Source organism: Pollicipes pollicipes, unplaced genomic scaffold (assembly GCF_011947565.3).
Source record: "Pollicipes pollicipes isolate AB1234 unplaced genomic scaffold, Ppol_2.1 Scaffold_4881;HRSCAF=5763_pilon_pilon_pilon, whole genome shotgun sequence".
NCBI lineage: Eukaryota > Metazoa > Arthropoda > Thecostraca > Pollicipedomorpha > Pollicipedidae > Pollicipes > Pollicipes pollicipes.
The window spans coordinates 42,152,415-42,178,457 of record NW_023596576.1 but is presented as its reverse complement, the minus strand read 5'-3'; the positions used below and the strand labels follow the sequence as shown (position 1 = coordinate 42,178,457).

Below are 26,043 nucleotides of genomic sequence, written 5' to 3'. Positions count from 1 at the left end.
GCTTCCAGCAGACGCAGGTGGGCATGGAGATAGACACTGGTTCTAGCAGTGCATTGATCGGCGGGAGCACATTTCTATCGCTTCGGATTCGCCCCAAGCTGAGCTCCGGCGTTGTCAGCCTGATATCTTACACCGGCAAAGTGATTCCAACGCAGGGCCAATTCAGAACGTACGCTTCATACAAGGACCAAAAGTATGATAGTTCAAGGTTGTGGTGGTGCAACGGAACCGCACGAGCTTATTGGGTCGTGCGTGGTTGAAATGGACTGAAATCGACTGGACGATAGTGCATTCGGTGGAAAATGTTGCGGAAGGTGGTTTGAAAAAGAAGCATCACCGGAGCTCAAGACAGTCAAGTTGCGTCTTGATACCGACAAAAGTGTACCGCCCGGGCTCTTTATAAGATCGCTCGCTGCCGCGCGTCTTCAATAAAAAGGTCGAGGTGTAGTTATGGAAGGACATCGCTGCCGGAGTTCAAGAGCCGGTGGTTAACAGTGGCTGGGCAGCACCATTGATTCCAGTGTGGAAAAGGACAGCACTATCCGGGTTCGTGCGAACCCCGAGCTCACAGCCAATCGATTCATGAATCTGGACAGTTATTCACTGCCCCAGACACATGTCATGTTTTGCATGTCTGGAGGGGTAACAGGTGTTCAGTACGATAGATTTAGCGCAGGCGTACGACCAGCTCGCTGTCTTTGAAGGCCTAAGAAAGGTTCTGACTGTGAGGATGCCTAAGAGTCTCCTGCGCTACTGCCGTCTGCCGCTTGGGGTCAATTAAGCCGTCACTCTATTTCAGAGAGAAAAAGAGCAGGTGCTGCTTAATGTTCCTGGCGTCGCGGCTTACCTTGACGACATCTTGATCGCCAGCAGGACGGCAGACGAACATCTCGAACACTGGATGAGCTACTGACCAGGCTGGGGAAAACTGGTCGAAGGGTGACACCAGCCAAATGCAAATTCCCGGTATCCAGTGCGGAGTGCCTAAGGCGCCTCATCGGTAGTAGCGGTGTCAGCAGAACGCCTTCCAAGGTGTACGCTCCAGGCTGTGCTGAAGCCAGAAAACGCCCAGCAGCTCAAGGGGTTCCTGGGGCTTCTGACTTGAGATATACTCGAGATGTACTTCTGACTTCAGTCAAAACCTGGCGCCACTCCACGCTCTTTTGCGCAGGCGGACAGCTTCCGGTGGGTGCGTAAAGTCCTCACGTGAAGCTCGGTACTGGGCCACTTTGACGTCAGCAAAAGGCAAGCTCGCGTCCGTGATGTCTCAGCTGTCGGAATCGGCGCTGTGCCTGGCTTAAAAGGAGCTCGATGGGTCTGAGAGGTCACTTGTTTCGTATCCAGGAGCCAAGCGAGCAAGAGCAAGCGAGAGACCCAGGTGATAGTAAATACTTCCAAATTAAGCGGGAGGCGCTCGTTGTCGCGGTCGGCGTTAACAGATCTCATTCGTACTTGCTTGGGAACTTGTTTACCCCGGTAGGGGATCACAAATCGCTAGTGACGCTCTTTGGAGAGCACGCGGATCTTCATGAGATGGCGTCTACCGGAATGTACAGGTGGGAGCTGAAGCTACCTGTGTACAAGGACGACATTCGATATCGCCGTACGGAGGGATGAGCAACGCCGACGCCCTCAGCAGACGTCCCCTGCCAGACTTCACATCATCGCGGGGAAAGGTCTGGTATTGTTGGTGGGTGATGGACGTTTTGACGCTTAAAAGATTACGCTGCTGACGCCACGTGACCCTGTGTTATCTCGAGTGATGCACTGCGTCCGGAAGGATGCCTGACTGCATAACTTTGACCCTGAACTGTCCGAGTTCCCTACCAAACGACTGGAGTTGTTCGTCGATTTTGCTGTTCTGATGTGGGGTCATCGAGTCATCATACCCAGCAAGGCACGTGAGGAGCTTTATGCAGCTCGCCCTGGCATTCGTCGGATGAAAGCCCTTGCCAGGGCTGTGTATGGTGGCCTTGCATGGACAAGAGCATTGAGCGCGTCGTGCGCTCTTGCCAGGCGTGCTATGGGAGCAGACCTGACCCCTTTGCATGTGACCCCGGCCTGCCCGTGCCTGGTAGCGAGTACATCTGGATTTCGCGAGCCCATCAAGGGTATTGTTGGTGGTAGTGGACGCACGCTCAAATGGATTGATTTTGGCCAAGATCTTCGGAATGTCCTCTCCAAGTCAACGATTGTAAAGTTACGGAGAATGTTCCCCAGGTGGGGACTCCCAGACATCATTCTCACTGATTGCTAACTACCTCTGTTTACATTAGCAGACTTTCAAAACTTCCTGCAAGAGAATGGAATTCATCACAAATCGATTGAACCTCGTCACAATCAGGGGAATAGCCTTGCTGAGCGAGCAGTGCGTGACGTGAAGCGCGCACCGCAACGGGACGACGACAACCGGAGAGCCACACTGTCTAGGTGGTTACTCCGTCAACATATCATACTCCAAAACGCTGCGTCTCTCACGCCCTCAGAGCTCATGGCTGGCCGTCTCACCCGAAACCGGTTGGACCTGTCGCATCCGGACATGCGGAAAAGGATGCTACTCCAACAGGTGACCCAACAGGTGACCACGATTCCCAGGTAAAGCGAGATCGCAAATGTGACGTCGGAGATCCTGTATTTGCGAGAAACTGCGGTTTTGGAACACAGTGGGCTGCTGAAAGGATCGTCGGCATCGATGGCCTGCGTCGTATGCCGTCAGAATGGAGGGCGGCAGACTCTGGCGACGGCATACTGATCGGATAAGGCGCAGGCTAGACGGTATGTTCACAGGATCTCCTCAGGCAATCGCCGACGCTGACGCGGCCTTCCGTCATGATGCCCACGTGAAGGCCCCCGTCCGGGTACCACGGATGGCTCCAGCAGAGGTGGCGCCACCGGCGGAAGCCGCGGTGTCCGGCCAGCGCACGCCTCTGCCGGACACGCTGAGCTCGGTCATCCATGCGATATCGGCGTCACCATCGGTGTCCCGGTTCCTGTCCTGCGCGTGTGCTGAGTTCATAATTATCTGGGGTGTAATTTCTGTGTTATCGTTTTCGCGGGAGACAGTGCAGTGCACTTGCACTGTCGGCCGTGCTTTGGTGTGTTCTGGATGCGCGCACCCCTGCGTGGGCCGGCGATGCTGTGCCGGCGGTCGCGTCGCCAGCGGTTTGTAACCGGTCGCGACCGACGATCCGGCTGCGGCCAGCAGTGAGTGCTGAAACTCAACATGGCCAGTTCAGGTTGCTCTGCCCTTTGCAAAACCCTGATGCTAAAAACTCCATTCTCAGTCACCTTTGGGCCCGCTTATCGACCCCAACAGCTGAATCGCATTGATGAAAATCGAACAGCTCTCAGAAGCATGAGAACATTCCGACCCAAACCAAAAAAAACATAAAAAATGAACTTAAGCTTCCAAAGGACCGTCATATATCGCCCGTGGATGCTGCGGCACTGTCCGTAGTCATATGTGCAAGGCTTTAAGAAAACGGTATTGTTATCAGTGACGTCACTCCTAAGTTTGCTGGTAAATTACTCAAACGCTTTTTCCAAAGCTAGAGGTAAAGTGACGCAGGCAAGACATTGTTTGGGGTGGTGACTGTGTTTCAGTACTGTGCTGTTTCAGTATAGGAAATTCGTGGTTGCGCTGCTCTGTAAGGTGTGCATGAAAATGGGCATGAATTTCGTATTCACCCGTCCTGGTCACATTGAATGAGATGGAAATAGACAGTGGTTTGTGTGTTGGGCTTGGGGTTGGACCAGTTACGGTTCAGTGCGTGATGGGTGGACGGCCTCTGCGTGGCGGGACGGGGATGGTGCGACTTTGGGTCATTGCGGACCGGTAGTCTGAGGTGTGACAGTGCGAAGTTTTTTTAGGAATACCCTCATTTCTTGTATGGCTGAAACCAGAGAATTTTGTGCTGGTGGGCTGTATGCCTTGCTTTAATTTGTTTAACTTAAACTCTGGTATTGCCTAACATTGAAATTGAATGCTCTACTCAGGACATTTTGTAGGGTGACCTTTGTATGTTTGGGCAGCTCTAATGATGTAATGCATTCTGTTTTAACCTTTGTATGCATGGGCAATATCAGTGATGTAAAATAGCCACTTAATGTGCCAAGGGCTCAAGAGTGAGCCATGCTCAGAGGTCAAAAGTCACCAATGCTTACTTATTTCTGTTTTAAGCTGCAGAATATCAATCAGTGAACATGACAAAAGAAGAGATCATTATCAAGCCCACTGTGGAAGAGGTCACGAAGGAGTTGGCTGCCTTAGTGGAAAATGAAGCCAAAGCAGCCATTGATAGCAGAGGAAAGTTTGTCATTGGATTGTCTGGTAAGTATAAGGCTTAAAGTATAACTGGCTTTAGAATAAGATTGATATAACACTTTTCATGCAAAAATATGGTTTGCTGCAAAGGTCCTAAAAGAGTTACTGTGAGGAATTGTGGAAAGCTTAACATGGTTTATTTTCCTGTTTTTGTTTAACCACTAGGCCTCATTGAGTTTTCTTTAATTATGTGTTCATGACTTGTTTGACAATTTAAGCACATTTCAAATATCTAAAATAATCAGCTTTGTGACCTAAGCTCTCATAATTTTCTAAGCTAGTGTTTGTGTCTGTACCAGTTGATGTGTTTTTAAAACATTTGGTTTCTATAGTTGTCCTTCTTAAACTGTTGACTTTGTGCGAGGCTAATTTTCATCATTGCATTATATATTCCAAGTTTGTGCATTGCTTTTTCAGTTGGTATGCAAAGTAAGACACATTTTTTGTAGTGCATGCTCAGAAGAAACAATTGTTATTTGTAGATCTAGAATGAATGTGTTATGTCACATCTTGTTGGGACTCATACCACAAGTAGTATGCAGCTGATAGCTTATGTAGCATTTCACAAACAAAGTTAGCTGAAGTATTTAAAGATTTAACCAACATAGTTAATCCTGCAAGGCTAAAACACTTAAGTTTCTGGTGTTTGCTGTCAGGTGGCAGTCTGGTGAACTTCCTCGTGGCCGGCCTGCCATCAATCAGCACTGACTGGTCGCGCTGGCACGTGATCTTCTGCGATGAGCGCCTGGTGCCCGAGGACAACGCCGACTCCACCTTCGGCGTGTACCGGCGCCACCTGCGCGACCAGGGCGGCGCGCTGCCGCTAACCGAGGCGCAGTTCGTGCGCGTCGACCCGGCGCTGGCGCCGGCGGCCGCCGCCGCGCAGTACGCCGCCCAGCTGGAGGCCTTGCTCGGCGCCGGCACGCCGCGCTGCGACCTGCTGCTGTTGGGCATGGGTCCGGACGGGCACACGTGCTCGCTGTTCCCGGGCCACGCGCTGCTGCAGGTGACGGACCGCACCGTGGCCGCCATCACCGACTCGCCCAAGCCGCCGCCGGCGCGTGTCACGCTGACGTTCCCCGTGCTGAACGCGGCGCGCGCCGCCGTGTTCGCCATGGCTGGAGCTGGCAAGGCGGACATGGTGCGCCGCGTGCTGCGCGCGCGCGAGCCGCTGCCGGCGGCGCAGGTGCGGCCGGCCGACGGCCGCCTGGTCTGGATCCTGGACCAGGCGGCCGCCGCGCACCTGTAGCCGTTCGGGCAGCGTCCCGGGGCGGCTGCACTGCGGCGGGGACCGCGGCCTCCTCTGCACAGGTGTAGCGGGCGATGGCGCCACGTCCGCCCCGCGCCTCTGGTGGAGTCACGGTTCGGCACCGGATCACTCGTGCACGGCTGTAGGCATCGTGAGCACGTCTCCTCCGCACGGGTTCAGGGTATAGGGGATGTTTGCCGCACATGGCTGTGGTGCTCTGACGCCGACGCCGCCTCTGTGCTTAACGCGTGTTGAACGAGCATCGTGACAAGCTGGCTGGGAGCTCGGTTACCGACTCCCGGTTATTGCTCGGCTGCAGTATATCTCGCGAGGTGCCGGTACTGGCGTGCCGTCCATGCCGGATTGGCCAGGGCGGTCGCCGTCTCTCGCACAGCCTATTTGATGATCGGAGCTTTTATACATTAGCGTGTAGATAGTGACAGGTATCGGGCGAACATATAACTTGCCGCTGAAGAGGCGGCTTTGTGGATCTTTTACTCTTGCTTTTATCCTCAAATCCGTGAGTGTCCGGCCTTTGGTGTGAGGTTGCACAGCGCGAATGTGATGAAATACATTCCAGCGTTTTGTTAGAACGTAGGCTTATGTATCCTAGAGGTGATTTGGAGAATATTATCTCGACTTGGATACTGGCTTAAGCCATCCATGCTACCGTGATATGTCTTGTCAGGTTTACCTGTCTATTTTTCCGTGCTGGGCCTTGTTCGTACAAATATAAACCCACGAACATGTCTGTGTGTTGTATTCTACGTCTAGAATGATGAAACAATTCATTGTTAGTTTACAAAAATAAAGCAACCTCGAAAACACCATGCAAAGTCATTCTGCGCCCAAACCTGTGCCGCTACATGCGATGGCGTGCACTGAACAGAAACGATTGCGAGCCATTGCGGTGCTGGGACCAGCTTGGTCGGCGACAGGGTCACTTCATGGGCGTCGGTAAGGCCTCCCTCGTGCAAGCCAAAACCACCGCACAGTGCGTCCGAGAAACATCGCCGCTCTTAAACGCCAAGCACATCATTCCGTCAGCACGTTCGCCATTGTAACAACGGCCATAACCGGGAAAGGTCGGCAGATCCCTCCCTTGGAATGTGGAGGATTGATGGTATGAGTGCTGGTATCGAGATGGTAGGTGCTTTGGCCACACCAGTGCCATTATGAGGCTCCGCCGACCGGTGCTTGTTCGGAAAGCGACGACTGAAAAGACTGGCGCGTGCTAGAGTGCCTGCTCTGAAGACCTGCTCAGCTCCAGTCACATGTGGCGAGCGAACACCGTGTCCTACGGTCACGTTTGATCAACATCAGGTGTTTGATACGCTGATACGATGAGTTTGATCGCCGTCAGAACTGCAACCGCCCAGCCGGCGGTGGAGTGGCGGCTGGCGCTCGGATGCGGCGCGCACCCTAGAGGCGACCTGGTCCAGCCTGAGCGCCTCTCAACTGAGCGCTTGTTTTTTGAAGCGGTTCGTATGGTCCTGTTAGTCCGATTTGTTTCGCATATCGCAAATTGACGGTCTTTAGGGTGTCCTGAGACGGGCATGAGGAGCAGAGCATCTGCCCTTGACTTGACTTTGACTTGACTTGACTTGACTTTGTTGGACACCTCAGTCTCTGCCTGACACAACGTGACGCATAGCTTTGCAAAGCCGACTGTTGGTTGCAGATTTCCTATCGCAGTTCAAGCCCTATCCAGCAGTGAAACATTTCCTTCAAGACAGACGGCACAGGGCTATAAAGCAAGCGTAAAGACCCGATCTAGGCGACAGTCACCAACACGTACTCATTCACCGCACGACGCAAAAGCAGGCAGTCACCGCGCGGCCCGCTCGGCTCGATGGCGGGGGCGGGGGCGGGGCCCGGCGACACCGGGCTGCGGTGCTGGCAGTGTCACTCGCGGGCCCCCACCACAGGCGGCAGACTCTGGCGCGGCCGCGCGCGCAGCGGTGCAGCGCCCCGTCCCGCCGCGCGGACGTACAGCGGCGTGGACGAATGGTGCGCCGCCGGGGATGGTCTCCCTGGACGCCTTCCTGGGAAGCAGGTGACCGTGGTCAGTGAAGACATGAGTCCAGGTCACAGCAGGGAATCGGACAGTGCGACGAGGGTTTAACCGGCGGTGAGCGGCGCCACGAGCCGGGCTAGGGTGCGGCCAGGTGGGGACATGAGCTGCGCCAATTCAAATCAGATCCATATCGCATTCAGCATCTCTACGCCAGTAGTTGACAAGGGGGGGGGGGGCAATCGCTGACAACCATCCTGCGCGTTCCGGCCTGAGGGTCAGCCATAACGATGTTTCCGCGTGCCCCGAAGTGTGGTGGGTCCATGGCCGTCTCGCAAACGTTACGGACCAACAAGCGATGGATTCGTTTAGCGGCCATTAGTGTCGCTGGATGTCGCAGTTGAATGTCTCAATGGTACAGGTGAATGTGTGTGCGTGTGCCTTCATGGACGCAATGATAACGAGGCATTCAAAGGGCCGAATGTAGTCTTCTCAGCCCATCACAGAACGACGCTAGCCGTCCGGTCCTACTGAGTTTCGCAAGATTCGGGGGTCAGCACTACTTCTACCTACCGGTCCAAGTAAGTACTAGCGGATGGAGCGGCGGCCTCCGAACAGGTTCATGAGGCTCCAGTCGCTGTTCTGCGAGTCGTCGGCACCCCCGTCCACCTGCGGTCGAGTGGAGAGTCAGTCAGAAAGGCAGCGATGCCCTGGTCCCCGCGCCTCCCCTGCACATCAGGCTCGTGGTCCCAGCTGTGTTCGGAGGCTTCGGTCCGCACAGCTCAAATTGGCCCCGAGAAACCCCCGCCTTAAGACTTGATAATTAAGATGTTGGAATGAGATTAAAGTTCAGGATAACATGTGCAATAGCTGCTGATATTGTACAATAGGCAGCTGTTGCATACAGTAATGTTGGATGTTGATCGAAGCCTAGGATATCATGTGCAATAGTGCAATAGCTGTTGCCTAAAAAGCACATGATGCTATATGCTTTTTAGGCAGCAGCTATTACACTCTAAGGCCGGAAGAACCTTAGCGAACGCACACCAGGTGGAGAGTAAGCTTCAGTCAGCAGCTCACGTGGATCTCTTCATCTCGGAGGGAACCTTGCACCTGAATAGAGATACCGCGCCGCGCGATGTTATGCACTGACGCATTGTGATCCTCGCCACTTGCCTGTCCCGGTGAGAGGTGGTGGGACCGCCGGGTGGTGTAGCTGGCCGACCTGTTGTCGCGGTGAGAAATACGCTTGGCGATCTCCTGCAAGCAGCGGGCGTCCAGGAGTTGGTGAAACACGCACAATGGATCATGGATATATCAAGAGAATCAATGATGCCAGGTTTGGTATCCACATTGTGAGGTAGTTCAGAAAATGCGCTCCGTTCACGAACTGAACAAGACGTGGTGATGCAGTAGAATAATTTACAAGTTTGGTGAGATTATGCCACAAGAAATTATCGAACATTGCCATCGTAGGTCACTTAACTGCCGGAAGCGAGTCAATCCAAACGCACCCGTGCCCAAACCCCACACTTGACCACAAAACGAAGACACTCCTGATCCTGAAGACCTCACACACCCCACCGTGCTCCGGCGGCTCACCTGCCCCTCCATGTCGTACAGCGTGGTGCTCATGTTGTTCCCGACGAACCAGGTCTGACCCTTCATCACCAGAGAGTGGGGGGCATCGTGAAGCTCATTGGCCTCCGAGGCCCAGACGGTGGTGTCCTCTCCCGGCCCCAGCTTGATGGCGCGGTGGAACTTGTAGTCGGTCTCGTTGCCGTCCGCCTTCCGCACCAACTGCATGCCGCCCAGAGACACCTGGTGGGGAACGGGTACAAATGGTCATGAACACCTCGTGGCGACAAAGCGTCACAGTCCAGGGACACCTGGTGGGGAACGGGGTAGAAATGGTCATGTCGCTCTAGAATACCCCGTGGCGACAAAACGCCACAGTCCAGGGACATCTGGAAGACGATGGCGGAACAGGCGGATGGCCAAGCCGCCCAAATAGACCTGATGGGGGAACAGAGCTACTTGTGGTGATCGAGGATTGGTGGTTGATTGAGCAGTGAAGAGCAAAACGAATCTTTCAAGATTCGTTATGCGTAGGCCCCGCACCCACTGCTGCGGGCCGACGAAACTATCAGCCAGCACTAAGGTTTGAATCAAGCAACTCTCCGCGCCTGGTTGTAAGGCAAACTCTCCCAGCTGAACTAGTCCGTTCCCAGTAGGTTTGTCTGTGTACTGGCTTGTGCATAAATTTGCTGTTCTTATTCCTCCGTGAACAAGTCACTGCGGAGAACTTTTCACGGCGCGTTCACGTTCAAAGGGTTACTTCTTAACAAATCGATTTAACACCGCATTAAGTCACATGATGTCAGGAGACAAGCAACGGTCACATGAGGTTAGGAGACAAGCCACAATCACCTGATCGCACTGCCTCATCGTTTCGATCAGATATCACGTGCCGCTTCATTGTTTTGATCAGATCTACCCGGTCCTGTGTCTGCAGGCGTGCCTCACCTCCTTGCTGGACTTGTTGTGCAGCTTGACGAACTTGCCGTCGACGTCCTCGTCGATGATCTGGATGTCGCCGTGGCAGGTAGACGTGACGCCCACGCCGGACGTGGAGGCCTCCTCCGACTCGATCAGCGTACGCTTTCTCTTCCCGGTAGCGCCAGCAGTGGCGGCGCGGCCGCCAATGCGACTGGAGCCTCCGGAAATCTCCACCAGGTGGTGGCCTCCCGGCGACAGCTTCAGGCGGCTCTCCTCCGACTCCAGCAGCTTGCGGTAGGCGGCGATCTCGACGTCAAGCGCCACCTTGATGTCCATCAGGTCCTGGTACTCCTGCAGCTGATCCTGCATCATGCGCTCCAGCCGGCGCAGCTCGTCGTTCTTGGCGGCCAGCATGGTGGCGCTGGACGTGCGCTCGTCATCCAGCTGGCGAAGGAGTCGGTGTAAGATCGGGGACGTCAGTCGGGTCGGGGGTTATGTCGGGGCACGGGACTGTAACTTATCCGACATGCGCTGCACCGGAGGCGTGAGAGTGGTGCTATAGTGCCAGGACAAAAGGCCAGGGACGTGACGTGACGTGACGTGACGTGACGTGACGTGACGTGACATGACGTAACGTGACGTGGACGTGACAGAGGTTTTAACGCAACCAGCAGCGATGCTGTTATACTTTTTAGACTAGATTATCTTAGCCGTAAGTCCCAGGCTACCTAGCCAGTTCCGACTACAAATAGCACAAGTTGCTGATCTCAGACACACAGCTGACAATAACATGACTTAGTTAATGAGCATCGACCACGGTTTTCCTGTGCCTAGACATAATAGAATGTCATCAATCGTTGTATAGCATTCATGCAGCACTCAATTCGTCCAAATGATGCAAGCACTTAGGCACTCATAGCAGCCACCAACGGAAGATCCTCGCGCCGCGGAACATCGCAGATGCCCGCCAGCGGTCTCGCCATCATTCACCACGTGACTTCTAGATGGGGGGGGGGGGCGGCGGCAGCGCGTGACGCACCTGTCTCTCCAGGTCGCGGACGCGGGACAGCAGGGTGGCATTGGTGCCCTCCAGCTCGCTGATCTTGCCGGTGAGGCCTTCGATGCGCGTGCGCGTCTCGCGCAGCTCCTTCAGCGTGTTGGCCGTCGACAGCTGATTGCGCGCCTGCGAGTTGCGCAGCTCGGCCATCTGCCAGACAGCAGGCGGACTAAATCAGCTATAAACGGCCAAACGGACCTGGCGTAAGGACTGCACGGACTGTCCGCGGGGGAGGAACCGCTGAGCAAGAGAAAGTGGCAGTCGGTAGGGCAAGGAGGATGTTTCATTGCACATTATATTGAATCTGCGGCTGGGTGCAGCTCGGGTACTTCGTTCACATCGACGGCAACGAATGCCACCACTTCACAGTTTCTCAAAACTGCTGAGCGATAGGGCTGACATTAATGGCACTAGTTGAGCCTCAATGCCTCCGCCTGGTCGTCCCGGCCCTGATGCGTGTCTCGCTCGTGACTGAGTCCGTTATCCCGCTCGTGACTGAGTCCGTTATCTCGCTCGTGCCTGAGTCCGTTGGTGGAATCCGGAACTTTGCCGGCCGCTGGTGCGCCGCGTACCTTGCTGTCGTAGATAGCTTCGATCTCCTCGCGGTTGACCTTCATCTGCATCTCGTACTGGTCGCGCAGCTCCTGCAGCGAGTCCTGCAGGCGCGTCTCGTACTCGTGCTGCAGCCGGCCGTCCAGCTCCGTGATCTCCTCCGTCCGCTTGGCGCGCGTCTCCGTCAGCTGACCCTCGTACACCTGCAGCGCGCGTCACACGTCAGCTGACCCTCGTACACCTGCAGCGCGCGTCACACGTCAGCTGACCCTCGTACACCTGCAGCGCGCGTCACGCGTCAGCTGACCCTCGTACACCTGCAGCGCGCGTCACCCGTCAGCTGACCCTCGTACACCTGCAGCGCGCGTCACACGTCAGCTGACCCTCGTACACCTGCAGCGCGCGTCACACGTCAGCTGACCCTCGTACACCTGCAGCGCGCGTCACACGTCAGCACGCTGCCGCCATCGCACGCGTGGAAGCTCGAGGATCTGCGGCCAGGACGTGTGACATGTGAAGCATGCGACTCCGACCAACAGTGTTGCTGAAACCAACTAGGTGACACAGATTCGAGAGCGAGGCAATGCACAGCAAGCAGTGGGGCCGCGATTAGCTGATTTGTTTGGGAAGCTGCGCATATATCTTACCCTTTTACCACCCCCAAAGAGTGACGTCCCTGACGTGCGACACCACCGACGGTGTTGGCCGTACAGACCCATGGCCTTCCCAGAGGACATGAGGACCCATGGGGACCTGACGCCTCACTCAGGCCACTTACGTTGGTCTTGAACTCGAGTTCCTCCTTGAGGCTCTGGCAGCGGTTCTCCATGTCGACCCGGGCCAGCGCCTCGGATTCCAGCTGCTTCCGCATCTCCTCCAGCTGTTTGCGCAGCTTGTGGTTTTCCAGCTGTTCTCCCTACGTGGTGCAATAGCATGTGAGATGCAGGCAACACACGCAATGACACCAAAATGCTGTTTTCAGCGGTGCACATGGAGGGGATCAGAAGAGGGGTCAACAGATAGACAAAATAGGAAAACAGGGCCCAGTAAAAAGTTGATGGGTCATGTACTGGTGCGGACAATGTAGCAGAAAATACGGACACTCACGAAAAGTTCAAAAATTTCAAAAAAGTTACGCTTTTCCACGGCACTGTTCCCTGCCAAAATGCCCATTTCCCACGCAGCTCCCTAGCACAAGGGTACAAGCTGTCATCTGAAGAAATGGAACGAATGCATGCAAGGTCACTGGGAATAGAGCTGTAAGTCGTCTGAACCCTGGTGCGACCGGAGACCAAACAGAGCCCAAGACTATGATGTCACGTATAAAACCAAAACAGTGCAGGTGATGAAGCCTAAAATGATCCTTATTTCATACACATATCATACACATATCTTTATTTCACACGTTCTTTTGCGCATATAGTACCACGCCAGGCATGTTAGCTTTCCCCTTAAAGCCGACGCCATTATCCCCACCTCGAGTTCCTCGGTGGCCTTCTTTTTATCCTGTAGCGCTTGATGCATGCGGCCCTGGAGGTCGCGAATCTGCATGTCCTGCAGGCTGATCTTCTTCTCGGCATTTTCCAGGTCGCGCTCACGACGAGCCAGTCTGCCGGCAGGAGCACGGAGCGACTCACATGTGGCTCCGAGGAGCTTCTCAGAACGGCATGGTCAACTTAATCACCCTAATCACCCTAAAGAGGCCCATTTCCTCCATGCATCTGTGTGTATACCCTGTCCTGTGAGCCGTTAACAGTAATTAGGAGAGCAGAATGTCGCCTTTTTCGTGGCTTGATTCATCAACATCTCTCGAGGAGTCATGACAACCTGCCAAAACTAAACTGATTATATAGCCGCAGACATCAGACGGAGGACTGCAACAGAAGGCTGCCGCTGGCACTGGACAGCTGGCTGAGACAGCCGTAATTAGCTGGAGACGTGGACAGCCAGCTGTACCCACTAGCCTACGAGGGCGGTTAGCCGCTGACAGCCACATAGGAGGACAGTTAGCCGTTGACAGCAGCCTGGGAGGACAGTCGGCCGCAGATGGCAGCCTGGGAGGACAGTTGGCCGCTGATGCAGCTATAGGACAGTTGGCCGCTGACAGTACCCGGAGGGCATTCAGCCGATGACAGCACCTGGGAGGACAGTTGGCCGCTGACGGCAGCTTAGGAGGACAGTTGGCCGCTGACGGCAGCCTAGGAGGACAGTCGGCCGGTGACAGCAGCTTAGGAGGACAGTCGGCCGCTGACGGCAGCCTGGGAGGACAGTCGGCCCATGACCAGCAGCTTAGGAGGACAGTTGGTCGCTTACAGTAGCCTTGGAGGACATCAGCCGCTGACGGCAGCCTGGGAGGACAGTCGGCCCGTGACAGCAGCTTAGGAGGACAGTCGGCCGCTGACGGCAGCCTGGGAGGACAGTCGGCCGGTGACAGCTTAGCATGGACAGTTGCTGCTTACAGTAGCCTGGAGGACAGTCAGCCGCTGATGGCAGCCTGGAGGACAGTCGGCCACTGACAGCAGCTTAGGAGGACATTGGCCGCTGACGGAGCCTGGGAGGACAGTCGGCCGAAGACAGCAGCTTAGCAGGACAGTTGGCCGCTTCAGCACCTGGGAGGGCAGTTGGCCGTCTGACGGCAGCCTAGGAGGACAGTCGGGCCGGTGACAGCAGCTTAGGAGGACAGTTGGCCGCTTACGTAGCCTGGAGGGCATCACCGATGACGGCAGCCTGGGAGGACAGTCGGCCGGTGACAGCAGCTTAGGAGGACAGTCGGCCGCTGACAGCAGCCTGGGAGGACAGTCGGCCGGTGACAGCAGCCTGGGAGGACAGTTGGCCGCTGACGGCAGCCTGGGAGGACATTCGGCCGGTGACAGCAGCCTGGGAGGACAATCGGTCGTTGACAGCAGCCGTCCGACCCATTTTCCCGTTCGTCAGAGCACCCAGCTACCGCAAGAGCGACGTCTATTTACGCAGCCGAGGAGGGGAACTGGAGAGAAACGCAAACGGTCGGGATGACAGGCCACATTCAGCGACGACCGGCGCTGCATGCGTGGTCAATATTGGCTTATGGCGCTCGTCATCGACCGAGCGCCCTCCCCCCCCCCCCCCCAAGCGGGCGCCGCTCGGGAGGATCGACCCCACGTGACTTCACTCCCAGCGGGCGCCCTCCCCCCCCCTCACGATCCCCGTGCTCGGAGCCCATGCGAGCGCCAAGCTCCAGCGCCTGGCTGCAGCATTCTGACGCCAGATGTCGCTGCGGTGGAGCCGTGCAGCCCGTGCACGTGGTGTGCGCCCCCGCCCCTCCCCAGGATCCGGCTGGGGTTTGCACGAGCGGCACGCGGCCAGCGGCGGCGCACGGAGACGTGGGCGGCACCGCCGCCGGCCGGGCGCACGGTGGACGCTGGCATGACGTCAGAGGACGCTGGACGCCGGCCGGTGGACGCGCCAGGCCGCAGGTGGGGGGGGGGGGGGGCACCACACCCCAGCGCGCGGCCTCCGGGGCGCTGCACACTTCGCCCCGAGGTTGCAATAACGGCGCTACCAGCTAGTTAGTGGAGGAAACGGGTACCGGCTGGGAATTTTCCCCGAACGCGTACAGTCTTGAAATTCAGGTGTCGGAATTAAACGCCAGATGGCCGTAATTAAAGCACCCGAAGCCAAAATATTCGTTGTCGGCGTGGCCATGGAATGTGAATGAGTCCTTGGGTGCGCCATGCGGCGTAAATCAGCATTGCTCACCCGCGGGCAAATGTGTCGAAGCTATTTCTATAGCGCATGGCCCGTAACGGTAAATAATTAATTCAGTGCTGGGGTGGTGAAAAACTGAACTGTAACGAATATGAATTCGTCATGAATAGCAGTGCCACCTAACCTTGCGTTAAGACTGATGTATGATATAATATATGCATGTATAATATCGTATGGTCGTGACACTAACGAATATTTTGGAGCCATTGTCATCTGAACATGTAGGCAATACCGGGTGCGCCTGCATTCCTTTAAAATGCTTGGTGTGATAAGGATCTTTTAATCTGGAAGAAATGCGGGAGACTGATTAACCACAAAAATCGCTGCATTAGCCAAACTATCTTCAAATTACTAACATGGTTGCGTTGGCAGTGAAACATGTTTACTCGATCGCAAATATTTGTTGTAGCAGATGTCGAATGTGCCATAGTTTCGTGCTGCAATCAGTTTGATGACGGTGTGTTGGTCATCTACACGCCAGTGTCATGAGCTGTAGGTACCCACAGCGTGCTGTTCATTACACGCCCCACGTGTTCGCGAAGTTGCCAAGTTAAATAAAATTATTACGGTAAGTACGCCGCGAAAGCTTTCATTTCCAGCTCAGCCGTCATTGGAAAACACACTGGTGCATGGGCCGCTTCCATTCGTCGGTTGCCCGTGCAGGTGAGCCATACCGGCCTGACGACCTGTCGGCTGCCGGCGATCCGACGTCCGGGGATCGATCCACGCGGCTGGCCAGTCGGCCGCGGGCCCCGCGACCTCCGGCGGCCCGCCCCGACCTCACCCGCCGCGCCCACCGCCGGCCAGGTGCCCGGCGCAGCTGCAGAACTGCAGTAAAGCGTGCTTTTACTGCCTGTCGTGCTTTGTCTCGCAGTCTGTCGGCCCGCTCGCTCCATCTCTCTGCCAGGGCGGACTGTTGCCTGTCTCGTACCAAGTATCCAGTACTACTCGACCACGTACTTGGCAGGGCTGCTGAGCTGTCATACAAAGGCGCGCTTTCACTGCTTCTCTGGCCCTGTCTCCCATCCGGAGGCGTTGTCAGGAGCTGAGCTGAGTTGAGCTGAGCTGAGCTGAGCTGAGCTGAGGGGGACGGCAGAGCGCAGGGAGAACTCATCACACTGAATTTTAGCTTCCTGTCGGAGACCACCCATACTGCTAAAAGTAAAAATGGGTCTAAGGGGGATGGGCGGGCTCACCCCCTTTCCTTGGTTGCGCCTATGCATTCGTTTATCCACTTTGGTCGCTCCTTCCCTCTGCCTTCCATCACCAGTGCCGTTCTCGATCTGTTCAGTTGTTTCATTGTTATTATCCGTTTCCCCTGTCAGGTATTTTGCATTGTTTTTTCTCTACACTTCCCTCTATGCATTTACGTTTTGTTTGCTCGCACCTCTTTTTACCTGTTTTTGCCTACCGGTTTACCGGTTTTGTCCCTCTCACTCTCCGTCCCTGCCTGTCACTGGCCAGACGCGTAAATCTCCTCGCTTCTCCTCCACGCTGCACCCTCGGATCAACGTGCGCACCTAGGCACGTCACCCCCGCCGCGTCTGCGCTCACACGGCCCTGTCTGTCATTGTCCAGACCCGCCAATCTCCTGGCTTCTCCTCCACGCTGCACCCCTGGATCAGCGTGCGCACCTAGGCACGTCACCCCCGCCGCGTCTGCGCTCACACGGCCTTCGCCGAGGATTTATACGCACGTTAGGTCAGGGACGTCCGCACTAAAAACCGGACAACCTGTAGACACCTGCAGCGGCGCTAGCGGCTGTACGCACATTCCATGAATACAGCCAGACCCCAGCTGGCGGAAGGACGATAGGGTTTACGAAGCTCTCCGTATGAAAAAAGGCTGGAAGTCCGGTTTCTGACGGATTGGCCAACCGGCCACGGCAGCTGGCAGCTGGCAACCGTCAGTCATCTCCGCCATCTCGAGACAGATCGCCGCCAGCCGGTGGAAGAGCCAACGATCACTCAGCGGGCGTTCTTCCCCTCGGCAGCGCACGCGCCGTGCAAAAACCGTACCGCAAGTAGGCCACGCTGATGCATAGCTCACGCAGCGCAAGCACTCTGTTTAATCTACCGAGCCAACACGGCCGCCCAGCACGCCCCCCCCCCCCCCCGCGCCATCTGCGTGACTTTTGACGCGGCAGTCGGCGGAGGGACGGCCGACGCCCAGGTGCTGGCTGGGTGTGTGTCACAGACGAGCCGTGCAGAGTCGGGCGCCGCCTCTGTCGGCCCGTTAAGGCTATTTGTGGCGCTACATCTGGCTGGCGGTGGCCACGGCTCGCAGTGGGGCGGCCGCCACGGCGTCTCCCGGCAAGGCCCTAGCGGCGGCGGCGGCGGCGGCGGCGGCGGCGCCAGGTGCTCCGGCCGCGGGGCGGGTCAGCCAAACGGGACCACGAGACCGCAGGCCGTCCCGGGAGGTCAGACGCCCCCCGCGTCCGACACCAGGGGATGTGTGCTCAGGCAGGCCGTCTATTACCGCTGCCAATCACGCCGGCGCTGGCGTGTCGGTAGTGGTCAGGTAATGTGCGGCTGTCGGGCCGTCGCCTCCCGCCGCCACCGCCACGTCAGACCACCCTCTGTAGATGACGGAGCGCCCGTCTATTAAACGCAGTTCGTTCCCTCCTGACCACGCTTGACCTTTCGACAATCGTCACGCTCCAAAATAGAAAGCCGCCGTTGTGAAGGCCGAGGGCGAGAGTCGCAATGAAATCCGCGCGCGTGGCTCGGCGGCGCGGCGGCGGCCGGCGGCGCGCCCGGGCGGCACCGCGGTCGATCAGAGGGGCCGAGGGTGACGGATCGCGGCGGGGCGGCGGCGCCCAGCCCCCCGCCGGCGCCGTGAAAGCAGCGCCGAGGCGCGGCCGCCGCACCGCCAGACCCGTGACGAGCCGCCGTGTTCGCACACACGGGCGCGGGCCGTGAGAGCGCCGACCGCGGCGCAGTCGCGGCTCGGTGCTGGAGAGTCCGTGAACCTGGCCCGGACGCTGGGCTAACCGCTAGTGAGGTGGGAGTTCCGAGACGCCAGAAACGGTGTCGGGGTTAATGGCAGTATCAAACGAGGTTGGACACGTGGACCCCTCCCTTGAGCCCTGAATGTGCAGAGAATTGACTAAGAACAGCGTTGGTAAAGTATGACCCCCAAGAAACAAGCAAGTTCTGCAATGGCCCCAGATAGGCGGTCCTGAAGCCATCACACGGCTCTCTTGCAATAATGAAATGGTTCTATGAGCAACATCCCAGACTTCTCGTTAAAACCTGAGAAGACACCCACTCAGCCCCGCAGGTCCCATAGTTGCTACTGCAGGTAGAGGTGATATGTAGGAAATCATGGCGGGTACTTTTACGGCCGTTCATGATTGCTATGTTACTGTTTCGCTCTTTACTTAAGAGACAGTCATCCCTTAGCTCCTACAAGTTCATTCAATTTTAACCACAGATGCAATATTCTCTCAGCTCAAAATAGCGCCTAACGTGTGTCCGTCCCCTTCCCCTCCGGCGTCCTGCGAGTGAGGGGTAGCAGTGCTGCGCATCGTTGACCTCGTCACGAAAGGGTTAGACAGTTTCCCGCTGAAAATTCGGGCATAGCGGCCGCCGTCACACCGCGCCGTCTGCACGGCCAACGTTATGTGCCGGCCGGCCGCCAGCGCCGGACCGTGTCTGCAGACTGGCCCACGTCACGGCCCGGTGGCCGGCCGCTTGTGACGGCCGCCGCCGTCCGCGGCGGTGGCCGATAGCGCCGCTCTCAGGTCCGCTGCAGCGGGCCGCTGCCGGCCTTGACCGCGGGCAGCGGATGGCCGACCCCGGCCGCTGCAACGCTGCTGTCGTCACGGCTCAGGGTCACGCCAGGGGTACTGTCCGCGCGCTGGCCTGCGTCGGCTTCCCCGTACCGGCGGCCCGCCGTGACCTTGGCCGGCGCGGCCCAGAACGGTGCCCGCGCGTCCCGCCCCCGCAGTGCGCCGAGCGTGCCAGGGGGTTCGCAGAACACATGCAGTCACAGGCGTGCTCAGATTTTTCGTGAACGCATTGATCACGTTTTCGAGGCAGATTCGAAGTATGCTTCAATCTGTTGACAAAAATATCTGTTTACCGAATCTTCAAAGCATTGCACGTTCCTACAGGAAGTTCTGCATGGACCCCTGCTCGAGGACGCCCCGCCGGTCTGTCACTACACCGCCGCCGCCCCAGCCTAACTTCCGCGCCGCCGCCGCGCCCGGCACGCGCCGCTGAGTGACCGGCCACGACCGCCCACGCTCGGCCTGGAGCCACCGCCGCTAGACTCGAGGTGATCGACCACATGCCACAAACCGGTGCTGGCGTCGTCGCCGTCCGGCCCTGGCCGCTCCCTCATACTTGTGCATTGCTGCAGCAGCAAGGCAGACAACAGGGAGGCACGCAGCCTCCGGGCCGGCCCCTCCTTTTGGAATTCGGGGCCCCGGGCGTTGGGGAAACGGTATGACAGGGGCTGTTTTCATGCCGCTCACTGCGGATCGCAGAGCAGGTAACGCCGGGACGCCCCAACAAGAGGCACTAAATACATCGTTAGGGCCTTAAGCCACTCATCCTGCTTATGACGGCTTCTGCCAGAGCCCCTCCCTCGAGCCCGAGGTCAAACCGTTCCGTGCATAAATTCTGTGCGCGCGCCTATGTAGCATGACTGTGGCCAACCGACCCTGTTAGCTGACACGTTTGTGCATGTTTGCGAGCTCGTGCGTGGTGTTGCACGCTCGGGAGGGTCTGCGACTTACGACACCCTCCGGTGTCGCTCATAACATATGGAGTTCGACTGAATTGTATACACAACCAACTGCCCAACAAGACATGGCGAGTTGTGCAATGGTTTCTGCTTGGAGCCAAACAACGGACATTCATTTAAAAATTCGGAGCCAAGTCGAAGCCCGTGGAGTCGAAAGGGCAGGCGCTAGCCATAAATTATGTTCTAGATTCCTGGGCACTGAATGAAACAGCATAACAGTGTCAATAGTCCAGAATTTGGCCTTAGGTCCTTAGGATATACCTTATGAGCTATATGATCTTTTATCGATCGTGCCTGCACCCCAGAGCTTCAAGCTGAAAACGAATAATTAAGCCAAATTCCCTGGAGCACGGAGGCGCAGCACAGAACCTGCTCGCCCGCGCGGCCCCACGATCTGCTCGGCGACAGCATGACGTCACCCGACCATGACGTCACCGGCGCGGTGCCGATCCCTGATAGGCGCGCCTGCATGACATCAGCCGTTCCATGCACCGCATGACGTCACCGCCGAAATGAATGAGGACGGAGTGACCTTGACGGCGCGGCGTCCGCTCTGTGGTCGCCACCAGCCTGGGACGATCTGCACGAGGCGCGTGGGCGGGCCGGCCCGGGCCAAACACCGTCTAAGCCCGCTGCTGATGAGTAAACTGAGCCCACACTCGATGCAGAGCTTCATCGCCCGGTACTTGCCGCCCCCCCCCCCCCCCCCCCTGCGCGATATCGGGTTGCACTGGACCGATGGTGGTGACGTCACCGGTGCGGTCTGCTGCTGGCGTGTATTCGGCCCTGGTGCGTTCTGCGGCTGTGCTCCCTTCTGGACGTGGGCGGGGCGTGACCCGCGGTGTCGGCCATGGGTCCCGCGGTCATGGCTGCTCAGGTCACGGTGGGTCCTGTGACGCATGTGTTAGAGCACAGTGCGTGCCGCTGGCATATGTCAAGTCATGACTCGTGCTTCAGACTCATGTGTCAGGTCCTGACAGGTGTTGAGGTCATGTGTCGAATCGTGACAAGTGCTGAGGTCATATGTCAGATCATGAGGTATGCAGCGTTCATGAAATAGTTCATGGCGTACTCCACGGTTGTATACGTGGGGTGTGAGAGAATACCTGTGATCTAGTGAGTCGGAGGCGAGCCACCGGGACAACACAACTTGCACACGCACACATGTTGGGCGCATAAGGAGCGTGTGTGCCTGTGCTGACGTTTATGGCCGCCGTCTGCCAGCCAGCCCCCCCCCCCCCCGAAATTCCAACTCCGCTCCCACCAGGGTCCAGGGCAGAGGGAATGAGGCAGACTCTCACCAGGGTCCAGGGCGGGGGGACGCAGGCTCTCACCAGGGTCCTGGGCAGAGGGAGGCAGGCTCTCGCTAGGGTCCAGGGCAGAGGGAGGCAGGCTTTCGCTATGGTCCATGGCAGGGATAGGCAGGTTCTCACCAGGGTCCATGGCAGAGGTAGGCAGGTTCTCACCGGGGTCCAGGACAGAGGGCGACAGGCTCTCGTCAGGATCTAGTGCAGATGGTAGCAGGCTCTCACCAGGGTCTAGTACAGAAGGACCCAAGCTCTCGCCAGGGTCCAGGGCGGGGGGACGCAGGCTCTCACCAGGGTCCTGGGCAGAGGGAGGCAGGCTCTCGCTAGGGTCCAGGGTAGAGGGAGGCAGGTTCTCACCAGAGTCCAGGGCAGAGGGCGGTAGGCTCTCGTCAGGATCTAGGGCAGATGGTAGCAGACTCTGGCCAGGATCCAGGGCAGAAGAAGGCAGGCTTTCGCCATGGTTCAGGGCGCAGAAGGAGCCAGGCTCTCACCAGGGTCCAGGGCAGAAGGATGCAAACTCTCACCAGGGTCCAGGGCAGAAGGATGCAAACTCTCACCAGGGTCCAGGGCAGAAGGATGCAAACTCTCACCAGGGTCCAGGGCAGAAGGATGCGAACTCTCACCAGGGTCCAGGGCAGAAGGATGCAAACTCTCACCAGGATCCAGGGCAGAAGGATGCAAACTCTCACCAGGGTCTAGGACAGAGGGATGCAAACTCTCACCAGGGTCTAGGACAGAGGGATGCACGCTCCCTGCCCACCGCACGGATCACTCGGACTCTGAGCCCGTCAGGAGAGCAGCGCTCCGTTGGCTGGGGCCGTTACTGTCCACCCGCCTGGGTGCGAACACCGTCTGTGCTCCTGACGAGCACCAGCGGACACCGGCTGTGCTCCTGACGAGCACCACCGAACATCGGCTGTGCTCCTGACGAGCACCAGCGAACGCCGGCTGCGCTCCTCTGACGAGCACCACCGAACACCGGCTGTGCTCCTGACGAGCACCAGCGGACACCGGGACGCAGCTGGTGACGGCCTAAGCTGCCCCCCCCCCCCCCCCAGGCGGGGACGCCAGGCGTGAGTCAGTGTGCCGTGCACGCCGGTCTGATTACACTGAAGCCGGCTGTTCAGGGCGGGAGGGTGGGAGGGGGGGGGGGGGCGTACTATCAGCGGCGCCTGCCAGCGTTATCAGGGCTGCAGGGTCATGCGGCCTTCTGACTCATTGGCAGACGCGCACGTCAAGACCGCGAGGCGTGCCGGGTCTTCCGGCGTCGCTGGATGGCTGGCTGGGCGGCAGCAACTGGTGACAGTAAGAACGCACTGGAGACTTCCGACGTGATAAAAAAGGTTTTCAATATCAATGGTAGGATGTTCAGGGAAATTTTTGTCAACTTTCGTGGGGTAGATCCGTTAAATGCATGTGACTGAGCCCTAGGACATCTGCCTGTAACACGAAGCTCGCGATTTAGTACCGATTATCCGATTCAGATCAACATCATGTTAAAACTATTTCACAAACGCCAGCTAGGAACTCATGCAAAAAAATAACGCTGTCAAAATTCGGCAACCACCTCAATGGAATCGGATTCAGCGTTCCTCAACAAAAACAAGTGGGATGGATGTTAAAATACGACTTACAGTATCTAATCATACCACGTTGCCATTCAATAATGTTCTGCCGGTCGGATTACTCGCCCTCGCCTGCGACCACACACTTACGCTATCGTAAGTGTACGAGTGCCAGTCTGAAATCTCGCTGGGGGTAAATGGCAGTGGTTGTCTTATCGGGCACGGCGACTGTTGGTAAGCGTACGAGTGCCAACCTGAGATCTTGCTGAGGGGTAAATGGCAGCGGTTGTCTTATCGGGCACGGCGACTGCAGATCTCGCAGCAGCAGCCACCACGTATCTCGTCCGCAGCAGCGTCTGCCCAACCGGGCATGCCGCGCGCATCTGCTAAACACACCTCGGCTCCGCTAATGGACGCGGCAGCCCGGCAGGTCACGTGACCAGAGCTGCAGGGCCGGCCGAACGCCGGCACCGATGGGAGCGCGCGAGGCAACGGAGGCGGACCGGCGCCGATCTGACGTCCCTTCCATCGGCACGCGCTGTCGGCCCCGCGCACGCACGCACGCATTCATCAGGCGCGCGCCGACCTGGATCGGGGCTATTTTACGACGGCCGACGGGAGTGAACGCCGACGCTCGGGCCCGCTCGGATGGCGCGCCGGTATTTTGGCGCGCCGGGCGCGGTCGATACCTCATGGCCGACTGACGGGCGTCGCATGCAGCGACACGCCACGGCCGCGGCGGCGGCCAGAGTGGCGCGACCCGGCGGCCAACTCTCGAGACGAGCCGCGAGCAGGGGGTGTGCAGCATCCCTACGGCCTACGTCCCTGCGTGGACGGCCCTTCAGTGTCCAGCACTGCAGAGGCAGAATTCTTAAAACGTGGTTGCAAATGACATAAGGAACCTTCAACCCCCTGGCCCCTGGTCGCAAACAAAAGGGCAGCGCTAATCTCGGGCCGCCCTGGAGGGCCATAGTTGCAACGAAAGAATACACTCAGCTGTTGCGGAAGCGACTCCAGTCCATGCACCGTCAAGCCCACATTTTAAGTTGTGGGCTGGCCTGCGGCGCTTTAAATCCAAATCAGGATTCGCTGGCTGCAACGCTTTCAATCCAAATTACGACTCGCTGGCTGCAGCAGGCAGAGGCGCGGAAAGCGCGGAGGGGTGGGGGGCTGAACCTCTCCAACTTCCTGAAAGTTTAATACTGGCCCAATGGCGCTGACCGGAAAGAGGCAGCCCAAAACGAATATCGATCCCAAACTTGGCGGCACCGCCGTTGCCCCTGGCAACGGGTTGCATGTGCATTGCTGCGTCTGATCTATGCATAGAGCGGCCGGTTTTATCTCTGCAGAAGGGGGCCGGGCCCGTCGTCGCGGACGTGCCGGACCAGCCAGGCAGGCGCTGCGGCGGTGGGGGCGGGGCGCTGGGCCATGGGGTGGGAACGGAGGCTGCCTCGTTGGGAACGGATGTCGGGTAACCCCAATGAGGGCATTGCGTGCACGTGAAAAGTATGGCAATTCAGTGGGTCGCCTGGGAGCGACACCAGAGATAGCCATGTCGGCGATGTGCTGGACAATGGGACGTACCGGAGAACAACAGGCGACGGCGCAATAGGTGGCTGACGCCGGCAGATCTGAAGTAGCCACTGACGGATGGATCATACTTCGGGGAGCACAACACAGGACTTAAGACGCCAGAGCAAAGCACCCACTCTACTCGTCTGACTCTCGTGTTCGCAACCAACGAACCCGAGCGATGGAGACACATTTTGCGCTGTCCGACCTAGAGCGCGTCGGCGGTCCTTACCTGGCGGCCAGATCATCGCGCTCGGTCTTGAGGTTGCCTAAGTCGATCTGCAGCTTGGCCCGCTCCTTGGCCGTCTCGTCCAGCAGTCGGCGCGCGTCGGCCAGCTCGCTCTCGTACAGCGACTTGATGTTGGACACCTCGCGGGTGACCACCTCCTGCGACGAGCGCACCTGGTGCGTCAGGCGGCTGTTCTCGATCTCCAGGTTGCGAACCTTCTCGATGTACGCCGCCAGCCGGTCGTTGAGGCCGGCCAGCTGCTCCTTCTCCTGGAGGCGGGAGGTGCGCGTCGGGCTGCTGGGCGAGCGCGAGCGCGCCGGGCTCGCCGCCGCCGAGCCGCCCGACGACACCGACGTCACCGTCGTCCGCTTGTAGCCCATCCTTCCAGACATGGTGCCGGTGCCTCCACTGCGTTCGGCGGTTTCAGCAGCACTGCCGGCGCGTCTCCCGCGTCCGTGTGACCTCCGGGCTCGGCCTGCCGGCCGCGGGCCCGGCAGCCAGCTGGCCAGGCTCCGCCCACCTCATGACGTCAGCGATCGAGCCGGTCCGAGCTGCAGGCGTCCACCCTCCCCACCCACCTGCATTGCCAGCCGATTCCCCGAAATCTGCTAGAGGTGCAAACCAGGCGTGGGCGCTGTGGGTTGAAAACAGGGCGTGTTCAGGGAAGGGCGCTGGGACACGCTCCCATCAAATTCTACTTGTGCTTATAGTCAACGGAATAATTTTTGCATTAAATTTTTTAGCACATGTGCAAAAAAATAGAATGAGAACGTGTTGTGTTGATATGAGCCGTGCAAGAGATTGTGCGTATGGTAAAGGGGAAAATGAATTGTGCCCTCTATCCAACCACCCAGCCTCCCACCCAACCCATTACGAAATCCTGCATGTGTCCATGGCTGCGTGCCAGCAGCAAAGCCATCGTGAGGAACTGGGATTAGTGGTGCAAATAATTTATGAAAGCTAGGCCACGGATACCGTGTAGACATGATGCATGCATGTGCCGGCGTAGATCCGACAAGCGGTCTTCACCCGGCGCTAGGATCGTACTCAATGGGCGGGGCCATGCACTATGCAGCTCCGCTCTTTCAGCTGAAGACAACATGCTCAGAAAAAACAACAAAAGATACGCGAAAAAGATTGCAATATGGATACGCAAATATCACTGATGATGAGTAT

At 57.6% G+C, this 26,043-nt stretch overlaps 2 protein-coding genes across 6 annotated transcripts; one reads left to right on the top strand and one right to left on the bottom strand.

Annotated features, from left to right (window-relative positions):
• Nucleotides 1-3,571: 3,571 nt before the first annotated feature.
• On the top strand, nucleotides 3,572-6,320 carry Pgls (6-phosphogluconolactonase). 4 transcript variants are annotated; one of them, XM_037222962.1, is made up of 3 exons: nucleotides 3,572-3,652; nucleotides 4,187-4,330; nucleotides 4,981-6,320. In XM_037222962.1, the coding sequence occupies exons 2-3, from the start codon at nucleotides 4,204-4,206 to the stop codon at nucleotides 5,571-5,573; spliced, it is 720 nt and encodes a 239-aa protein (XP_037078857.1). In that variant the 5' UTR covers nucleotides 3,572-3,652; nucleotides 4,187-4,203; the 3' UTR covers nucleotides 5,574-6,320. The 4 variants fall into 4 exon arrangements, with proteins under 4 accessions (XP_037078857.1, XP_037078859.1, XP_037078858.1 ...); XM_037222964.1 differs by having other exon boundaries at nucleotides 3,612-3,647; XM_037222963.1 differs by having other exon boundaries at nucleotides 3,624-3,652; nucleotides 4,181-4,330.
• On the bottom strand, nucleotides 6,319-25,317 carry LOC119099870 (lamin-C). Of its 2 annotated transcripts, none has more exons than XM_037222961.1 (10): nucleotides 24,871-25,317; nucleotides 13,172-13,304; nucleotides 12,474-12,611; nucleotides 11,716-11,898; nucleotides 11,126-11,293; nucleotides 10,114-10,530; nucleotides 9,190-9,408; nucleotides 8,764-8,847; nucleotides 8,151-8,256; nucleotides 6,319-7,618 (listed from the first exon to the last, which is right to left on the bottom strand). In XM_037222961.1, the coding sequence occupies exons 1-9, from the start codon at nucleotides 25,257-25,259 to the stop codon at nucleotides 8,176-8,178; spliced, it is 1,812 nt and encodes a 603-aa protein (XP_037078856.1). In that variant the 5' UTR covers nucleotides 25,260-25,317; the 3' UTR covers nucleotides 6,319-7,618; nucleotides 8,151-8,175. The 2 variants fall into 2 exon arrangements, with proteins under 2 accessions (XP_037078856.1, XP_037078855.1); XM_037222960.1 differs by having other exon boundaries at nucleotides 8,161-8,256.
• Between the last annotated feature and the right edge of the window lie 726 nt (nucleotides 25,318-26,043).